The sequence below is a fragment of the Coturnix japonica genome, unplaced genomic scaffold (assembly GCF_054131305.1).
Source record: "Coturnix japonica strain WE unplaced genomic scaffold, WE-NBRP24 Scf113, whole genome shotgun sequence".
NCBI lineage: Eukaryota > Metazoa > Chordata > Aves > Galliformes > Phasianidae > Coturnix > Coturnix japonica.
Window position 1 is genome coordinate 127,332 of NW_028189016.1, and position 10,001 is coordinate 137,332.

At 52.0% G+C, this 10,001-nt stretch overlaps 1 protein-coding gene across 2 annotated transcripts; it reads right to left on the bottom strand.

The window, feature by feature from the left end:
- Positions 1-31: 31 nt before the first annotated feature.
- Positions 32-6,094, bottom strand: LPAR2 (lysophosphatidic acid receptor 2). Of its 2 annotated transcripts, XM_015850470.3 has the most exons (4): positions 5,907-6,094; positions 4,020-4,194; positions 1,355-2,097; positions 32-495 (listed from the first exon to the last, which is right to left on the bottom strand). In XM_015850470.3, the coding sequence occupies exons 2-4, from the start codon at positions 4,064-4,066 to the stop codon at positions 194-196; spliced, it is 1,092 nt and encodes a 363-aa protein (XP_015705956.1). In that variant the 5' UTR covers positions 4,067-4,194; positions 5,907-6,094; the 3' UTR covers positions 32-193. The 2 variants fall into 2 exon arrangements, with proteins under 2 accessions (XP_015705956.1, XP_015705959.1); XM_015850473.3 differs by lacking the exon at positions 4,020-4,194.
- Positions 6,095-10,001: the final 3,907 nt, after the last annotated feature.

Consider the following 10,001-nt stretch of genomic DNA (forward strand, 5'->3'; position numbering starts at 1 on the left):
GGTGCAGCTCACCCATAGAAATCAACACAGCTTTAGAAACAGCCTTTAATTAAGCACACTAATTAACAAACCGCGCTGTGGTCCCTTATAAAAGCATCCTTTGAAGGGGGGGGTTTATGGGGGATCCTCACCCCACAGTGCAATGTCTCCCACAGGAGGGACTCCCCTCTGTTCCCATGGTCAGAAAATGAGCTCAAATGGAGGAATCCACTGTGAAATGCCCATTCAGTGACAACCCCCCACGGTCGGCCCCATTGGGTTTCACAGCCGTCGGGGTATATTTGGGGTTCCTATAACAAATGGAGCATAAGATCCTTCGGAAAGTGTTCCTCATCTCGTTGTCCCGATAGGAATAAACGATGGCGTTGATTAATGAGTTGATCTCGGCCAATAGAAGGACGTATTTCTCCACGGCCAAAACGTTGCAGCTCTTACAACCCAACCCATCCAATAGCAGCACAACCTGCCCGGGGGTCCAACAGATCAGGAAGGCACCTGCAAAGAGATGGACCCTCTGTTAGAGGAAAGGGGGGTTCCTACCCCATTCCTAGGGCTTAAAATGGGGGTGTTGGGTTGGTTGGATTGGGGATAAGAGATGAATGGGGAAAGGACAGCGTCAGGATTCATCCATGCATTCCCCATAGGGGAGATTGTGGGATTATGGTGTCTTAGGGTGGGGGGAAGGGGTGAAATGGGGAAACCCAGCTACTCCCAATAGGGTTGTTCAATGGGATTGCTGTGTTTTATTGTGGGGGTAAAGTGAAATGGGGAAGATATGGCTTCCTGCCCCACTCTCTGTAGGGATATGGGGTGGAATTGGGGTGTTTTAAGGTGGGGGAAAAGCAGGAAATGGGGGAAAACGTCTTCCTTAGATCCCCTCCCACCCCATAGATCTGTGGGTTCGCCCCTCAGCAGATCTCCTCCACACAACCCATAGGGGATGGAGGGATGTAGTGACCCCCCAACCCCTAAGGAAATGCTCTTGTGACCCCATAACCCCTGTGGTATTGGGGGGGGTGATGTAGTGACCCTACAACCCCAAAGGGAAACACTATAGTTACCCCAAAAACCCTGGGAGGATGGAGGGAGCTCTGTAGTGGCCCCATAACTCCTGGAGGGAAGGAGAGAAGGCTGTAGTGCCCCCCAACCCCCAAAAGGAACTCTGTAGTGCCCCCCAAGCCCTGGGGCACAGAGGGAGCGCTGTGGTGACCCCACAACCTCCAAGGGAAGGCTGCAGTGACCCCCCCAACCCCCAAGAGAACACTGTAGTGACCCCCACAGCCTCTAAGGGAAAGGAGGAAGTGCCAGAACAGCCCCACAACCCCATAGGGAACATCACTGACCCCCAACTCACCGAGGATGATGGTGACGGTCTTGACAAGGCCGACCACGGTCTCCCTATAGCGTGGATGGAAAGAGGTGTGCGCCGACATCCGCCCCATCTTCCTCTTGACGTAGATGAAGATGTGAGCGTAGACCACCGCCATGAGGAGGAAGACCAGGAGGTTGGAGATGGCCCAGAAGGTCAAGTAGCTGCGGCTGTAGAGCGGAGCCATGCTGGAACACTCCTCCAAAGCACACAGGCAATGCCAACCGTAGGATGGGATCAAGCCCAGCAGCAGAGCCGTGGCCCAGATGCAGAAGATCAAGATCATGACGCGTTGGTTGGACATCTTGCTGTGCAGCTGCATGGTCAGCACCGTCTGGTGCCTCTCCACCGCGATGGCCAAGAGGTTGACCACCGAAGCGGTCAAACTGGTGTCCAAGAGGCTCTGCCGGATGAACCAGGTCTTCAAGGAGAGCTCGGCCGTCCTCGGCCCCGTGTGGAACATGAGGAACATGTAAGCAATGCCAGCAAAGAGGTCGGCAGCTGCCAGGTTACCCAGGAGGTAATAAATGGGGTAATGGAAGCGGCGGTTGATAATGATGGCGGCGATGACCAAGAGGTTGGTGAGGAGGACGATAAGGCTGACGGTGAGACCCAGGGCCACCACCAGGACGTCTTTGGTCCTCCAGTAGGTGGTGAGCTCCTTCCGGCTGTTGTTATAGAAGAAACCCACCGACTCATTGTAGAAACAGTGCTTCATGGCCACCGGCCTGGAAAGGGGGGGGGGAGAAGGTGGTGAGATGGGGGGCTGGCATGGGGATGGATTAGTTGGGGGGTGGGAAGAGGGATTGAATGGGGTTGGGTTGTGGGAGGTCATGGGAATGTCAATAGATTGGGTTGGAGGGGTCCTGGAAGGCTGTAGAATCATGGAATGGTTTGGGAAGGTCCTTAAAGGTCAAAGAACTTTAGAGTAGGTTGGAAGGGACCTTAAAAAACATCATAGAACCATAGAATGGGTTGGGAGGGTCCCTAAAGATCATAGGAATATAGATTGGGTTGGAACGGTCCTTTATGATCATAAAAACATTGAATGGTTGGGTTGGAGGGGTCCTGAAAGACCACAGAACTATGGAATGGGTTAGAAGGGTCCTGAAAGGTCACAGAAACATGGAATGGCTTGGGTTGGAAGGGTTCTTAAAGGTCATGGAACCATGGGATGAGTTGGGCAGGTCCTGAAAGGGAGGGATAGAGCAACGTACTCCACAAAGACCCCCATAGGGAGCCCCATAAGGAGGAATCCATCAGCAGCACAGAGTGTCCCTACAGCTCAATATGTGGAGCTGCATCTCACGGTCATGGAAACACAGAACCTCATAGAACCACAGAGAATTATGGATCCACGGAACCTCACAGAACCACAAAGTCACTTCCAACACCCCACACCTCCATTGGTCAACCCACGATCTCCCTGGTTAACCTGGAAGGATTCCTCCACCCCAACCATTCCCTGGTTCCTTAGTTGACCTGGAAGGACCCTTCCAACCCAACCATTCCTCAACTGATCTGTCAGGATCCTTCCACCCCACCTCATCCACTCCCTGTTTGACCTGCAAGGACCCCTTCAACTCAACCATTCCTCAACTGACCTGCAAGGACCCTTCCACCCCACCCCAACCGTTCCCCAGTTGACCTGTAAGGACCCTTCCAACACAATCATTCCTCAACTGACCTGCAAGGACCCTTCCACCCCATCCCAACCATTCCCCAGTTGACCTATAAGGACCCTTCCAACACAGTAATTCCCCAGTTGACCTGTAAGGACCCTTCCAACACAACCATTCCCCAGTTGACCTGTAAGGACCCTTCCAACACAACCATTCCCCAGTTGACCTGTAAGGACCCTTCCAACACAATCATTCCCCGGTAGAACTGTAAGGACCCTTCCAACACAATCATTCCCCAGTTGACCTGTAAGGACCCTTCCAACACAATCATTCCCCAGTTGACCTGTAAGGACCCTTCCAACACAATCATTCCCTGGTTGACCTGTAAGGACCCTTCCACCCCACCCCAACTGTTCCCCAGTTGACCTGTAAGGACCCTTCCAACCCAACCATTCCTCAACTGACCTGCAAGGACCCTTCCACCCCACCCCAATCATTCCCCAGTGGACCTGTAAGGACCCTTCCAACACAATCATTCCCTGGTTGACCTGTAAGGACCCTTCCACCCCACCCTAACCATTCCCCAGTTGACCTGTAAGGACCCTTCCAACACAATCATTCCCCAGTTGACCTGTAAGGACCCTTCCACCCCACCCCAACTGTTCCCCAGTGGACCTGTAAGGACCCTTCCAACACAATCATTCCCCAGTGGACCTGTAAGGACCCTTCCACCCCATCCCAATCATTCCCCAGTGGACCTGTAAGGACCCTTCCAACACAATCATTCCCCAGTGGACCTGTAAGGACCCTTCCACCCCATCCCAATCATTCCCCAGTTGACCTGTAAGGACCCTTCCAACACAATCATTCCCCAGTTGACCTGTAAGGACCCTTCCAACACAACCATTCCCCAGTTGACCTGTAAGGACCCTTTGAACCCAACCCCTCCCATGTTGACCCGTCAGGACCCTCCTATCCCACCCCACCCAGCACTTTAAACCCCCCCTTAAAGCAGCTCAGCCTCCTACAGTCCCAACAGCTCCGTCCTCTGCTCCCCTGGCAGCACACACTGCATTCCCGGACAGCCCAACTCGTTAGCAGCAGGGAGGTGAGGTCATTAATCAGGCTCGTTATCGCCCGCACCCAGCACAGCATTGGGCAAACAACGCAGTCAGGTCTGGCACTGGGCTGAACTTTTGATCTCTGCTGGGAAAAGGGGAGAGAGAGGGACATATATACTGGGAGAGAGGGACATATATACTGGGAAAGGGGTATATATATAATGGGAAAGGGGGGAGAGAGGGACATATATACTGGGAGAGGAGTACATATATACTGGGAAAGGGGGGAGAGAGGCACATATATACTGGGAGAAGGGGAGAGAGGGGTATGTATATACTGGGAAAGGGGAGAGGGGTACGTATATACTGGGAGAGAGGCACATATATACTGGGAAAGGGGGGAGAGGGGTATGTATATAATGGGAAAGGGGGGAGAAAGGCACATATATACTGGGAGAGGAGTACATATATACTGGGAAAGGGGGGAGAAGGGTACATATATACTGGGAAAAGTGGGGAGGGGGGTACGTATATACTGGGAAAGGGGGGAGAGGGGTATGTATATAATGGCAAAGGGGGGAGAAAGGCACATATATACTGGGAAAGGGGTACATATATACTGGGAGAGAGGTACATATATACTGGGAGAGAGGTACATATATACTGGGAGAGAGGGTAGAGGGGTACATATATACATACCCATGTAGGCATGAAGCAGTTTTAAGTCCCATCCAACCCCATTCAGTCTATTTGCCATCCAACCCTACTGCCATATATTTTCTGGGGGCCATTGAAAGCTCTTCCTCCCCACAACCACAGGGACCCACCTGATACAGTGTGTGTGTGTGTGGGGTCACTACGACCCCCCCACCAACCCCCCACCCCACTCTTCCATTCAAGAAACCTTAAGGTTACCAAGGTAGATCCTTAAAGGATTATCCCCGAACCTAAAGGAACCCATTGGGATCAATGAGCCCAACTCCTCCTCCCAAACTTGGGAGCCAACAGTGAATTGAATCAATGTGACACTGAGCTGGGGGGGGAGGGGGTGAAATGAGGGGGGGGGGGGGGGGGGATGGGGGTTAAGCCCCCATTAAACAGCAGCAGCTGCTTTGCCTCTTGATTACCTCCCTGTAGTTAATTAGCCAGGCGACCTTGGCGCTGGGTGGCAGCCATGAAGCAAAAACACTATTGGGGAGGGGGGGGGGAAGGGAGACTGAGCTAAATCCATCTCTATGATGCACAACGGACCCTGAGGAGCCCCGCAGACCCCCCCTCCCCATTGACCTTCATGCTCCACAATGGGATCTTATGGGACTTTCTTCCCCCACCCCCCAACCCATACCAGCATTGAATGGTTAAAACTAGAAACGAATGCCCTCCTCCATCTCACAACGCGAAAACACCACATTGGGGGGCACAAAGAGGCCATAAAAAGGCATTTTTCCCCCTCCCAGCCCTTTAATCCCCCCCCTCCTTCTCCTCACTCCTTCATTCACACCGAATTCAAGAGGTTCTAAGCTGGAAATCGCAGCATAAAGGGCCCCCCCCCATCCCTCCCATCCCTGCCTTCCTCCCACGAACGTGAGCTCTGCTGGAGGTGTGGGAGGACGGGGAAGGGATGGGCAGCTCAGATCCACAAATCAGCGTTAATTAAAACAGCCTTTTATTGCCCCCCCCCCCATTGTCCCGAACCGTCTCGCCCGTCCCAGTTTTGTTTGATTGCCCCGTTCAAATGGGACGGGGCCAAAGGTTGAAGGAGCGTCTCCTTTTTTCTTTGTGGTTCTTTAAGGGGAGGGAAAAAAGGGACGAAGTTTTTTGCTCCCTCGATCGTAAAACGAAGCGATTCTTTACCTGCAAACACAACCAGCCGCCGCATCCAGACCGCGCTCCTACCATCCCCACCGCAGGGAAGAGCTGCTCCATAGGGAGACCCCCATCTCGGGATCCAAAGATGGGGGGGGGTAATTAAAAGGGCCCTTTCCGAACCCACAGAACCCAATGGAAAAGTTTCGGAGCGGCTGTTCAGGCCGACAGCTCCCAAAGGGGGAACTTGGGAGAGTTACGAGGAGCCCAGCCCTCCTTGGACCCTCCCTCCTTGGGCGGATCCTTTAAGGATCCTTTAGGATCCACCCCGTAACCTCAATCCGAGTCTTTTCCTCCTTGTTTGAAGCTGGAATCGGGCTCTGAATGTCTTGGATGGAATCGGTTCCGGTTCTGTTAACATCGGGTTCTTGGGGTGGTTCTGGCTGCGTGGAGAACGAACTGGACCCATTGGACCCAGCTCTGTTTGGCTGCTCCCTTATATACTCACCTGTGGTCTTCAGCCTTCATTAAGGAGCCATTAGAGGCTGAAGGGAAAGAGATGGGGCCAAAGGGAGGAGGAACCATCAACGGAACCACCTGAGGTGGGGGTGGGTTGGGAGGAGATGGGATGGATGAGAAGAGGAGGTTGGAATATGGAATAACCATGGAGTCCTATAGAAGATGAGCATCACATCGACCTCCTTAAGGCCTCCCTTCATTCTGTGCCTCTGTGGGTTGAAAAGATGCCATGAAGCCCCAAAAAAGGGTATAAAAACCCAGAGAAATAAGGAGAGCAGAACCCAGCAGAACCAGTTCCAGACCCAGAACATCAATGATGTTCCATCAGCCAACACCCAAAGTGATCAGGAGGGCAGAACCCAACAGAACCAGTTCCAAACCCAGAACACCAATGAAGAACCCAGCAGAACCAGTTCCAGACCCAGAACTGGCTCCCATCAGCCAAAACCCAGAGTGAATGCGAGAGCAGAACCCAGCAGAACCAGTTCCAGACCCAGAACACCAATGAAGAACCCAACAGAACCAGTTCCAAACCCAGAACACCAATGAAGAACCCAGCAGAACCAGTTCCAGACCCAGAACTGGCTCCCATCACCCAAAACCCAGAGTGAATGGGGGAGCAGAACCCAGCAGAACCAGTTCCAAACCCAAAACACCAATGAAGAACCCAGCAGAACTGGTTCCCATCAGCCAAAACCCAGAGCAATCAGGCAACAGAACCCAACAGAACCAGTTCCAAACCCAGAACTGGCTCCCAACACCCAAAACCCAGAGTGAATGGGGGAGCAGAACCCAACAGAACCAGTTCCAAACCCAAAATACCAATGAAGAACCCAGCAGAACCAGTTCCCATCAGCCAAAATCCAGAGCAATCAGGCAACAGAACCCAGCAGAACCAGTTCCAGATCCAGAACTGGTTCCCATCAGCCAAAACCCAGAGTGAATGGGGGAGCAGAACCCAGCAGAACCAGTTCCAGACCCAGAACATCAATGATGTTCCATCAGCCAACACCCAGAGCAATCAGGGGAGCAGAACCCAGCAGAACCAGTTCCAAACCCAGAACACCAATGAAGAACCCAGCAGAACCAGTTCCAGACCCAGAACTGGCTCCCATCACCCAAAACCCAGAGTGAATGGGGGAACAGAACCCAGCAGAACCAGTTCCAAACCCAGAACATCAATGAAGAACCCAGCAAAACCAGTTCCCATCAGCCAAAATCCAGAGCAATCAGGGGAGCAGAACCCAACAGAACCAGTTCCAGATCCAGAACTGGCTCCCATCAGCCAAAACCCAGAGTGAATGGGGGAGCAGAACCAAACAGAACCAGTTCCAGATCCAGAACACCAATGAAGAACCCAGCAGAACTGGTTCCCATCAGACAAAACCCAGAGTGACTGGGAGAGCAGAACCCAGCAGAACCAGTTCCAGATCCAGAACTGGTTCCCATCACCCAAAACCCGGAGTGAATGGGGGAGCAGAACCCAGCAGAACCAGTTTCAAACCCAAAACACCAATGAAGAACCCAGCAGAACCAGTTCTCATCAGCCAAAACCCAGAGTGAATGGGGGAGCAGAACCCAGCAGAACCAGGTCCAGACCCAGAACTGGCTCCCATCAGCCAAAACCCAGAGCAATCAGGGGAGCAGAACCCAACAGAACCAGTTCCAAACCCAAAACACCAATGAAGAACCCAGCAGAACCAGTCCCAGACCCAGAACTGGCTCCCATCAGCCAAAACCCAGAGTGAATGGGGGAGCAGAACCCAACAGAACCAGTTCCAAACCCAAAATACCAATGAAGAACCCAGCAGAACCAGTTCCCATCAGCCAAAATCCAGAGCAATCAGGGGAGCAGAACCCAACAGAACCAGTTCCAAACCCAGAACATCAATGAAGAACCCAGCAGAACCAGTTCCCATCAGCCAAAACCCAGAGTGAATGGGGGAGCAGAACCCAGTGGGACCAGTTTCAAACCCAGAAAACCAATGAAGAACCCAGCAGAACCAGCTCCAGACCCAGAACTGGCTCCCATCATCCAAAACCTGGAGTGAATGGGGGAGCAGAACCCAGCAGGTCCAGTTCCAAACCCAAACTCCAACCGGTCCCACAACGGCTCAGGGCTCAGACAGCCATAGTAGCTGTACAGTAAAGAGGCAATGATGCATCTTGCAGTTCCAGGCCCTGATACACACACACGGAGCCCAAATTCAAACCAAATCAGGTCGGATCAGATCAGAACTTGTGTAAACCTGTCCTGGGTGGCAGCTTTTCCTCCATGCTTTGCAAATTGGAGGAGGAAGAAGGAATAAAGAGCATCATCCATTTGCGGCTGGGAGGGAGCAGAGCTGAGCTTGGGTTGGGTTGGAGACACACCAAGAACACGAGTGACCCTGGGTGACCTCACTCCTCCCCCCCAAACCAAATTCATTCACTCCTCTTGGAAACAACAAGCAAACACAACAATAATAACCCCCCCCCCCCCCAAAAAACCTGACGTCATTCCGTCTCCTTTTGCTCAGGGTTTGGGCATTGTGTGACTGAATTGCAGCAATGCATTTTTCCTACTGTTTTAATTGATTTTTTTACCTCTTCTGCTTGTTTCACAGCCTTATTTTACAGCATCTACCCCTCTCAACCCTCCCCCCCCCACCCCCTCCTCCTCCAGCCCACAGACCCCCATCTGAGCACATCCTGGTGCCCAGCAGAGAGAACACACAGGGAAATGATTCCAAAGTCAACAGACCCCTCCCTCCCCTTCATTGCACCTCTGTTTTCTCAAGGCAGCGTTAATGGCTTTCGTGGATCCAGTGTTTTCAAACAGAGCCAAAGGTCCCCATTAAAATCCCCTTTAAGGTCCCCTTTAAGATCCCCATTAAGGTCCCCTTTAAGGTCCCCTTTAAAGTCCCCTTTAAGATCCTCTTTAAGGTCCCCTTTAAGATCCCCTTTAAGATCCTCTTTAAAGTCCCCTTTAAGATCCCCTTTAAGATCCCCTTTAAGGTCCCCTTTAAGATCCCCTTTAAGGTCCCCTTTAAAGTCCCCTTTAAGGTCCCCTTTAAGGTCCCCTTTAAGATCCCCTTTAAGATCCTCTTTAAGATCCCCTTTAAGATCCCCTTTAAGATCCCCTATAAGGTCCCCTTTAAGATCCCCATTAAGGTCCCCTTTAAGATCCCCTTTAAGGTCCCCTTTAAAGTCCCCTTTAAGATCCCCTTTAATATCCCCTTTAAGATCCCCTTTAAGGTCCCCTTTAAAGTCCCCTTTAAGATCCCCTTTAAGATCCCCTTTAAGGTCCCCTTTAAGGTCCCCTTTAAGGTCCCCTTTAAGGTCCCCTTTAAGATCCCCTTTAGGGTCCCCTTTAAGATCCCCTTTAAGATCCCCTTTAAGATCCCCTTTAAGGTCCCCTTTAAGGTCCCCATTAAGATCCCCTTTAAGGTCCCCTTTAAGATCCCCTTTAAGATCCCCTTTAAGGTCCCCTTTAAGATCCCCATTAAGGTCCCCTTTAAGATCCCCTTTAAGGTCCCATTTAAGGTCCCCTTTAAGATCCCCTTTAAGCCCTAAGGCTGATGATGGTCAGAAGGTTTTTACTTCATCCCCCCCCTCCTTTGCTGTTACCCTCTTCTGGAATCC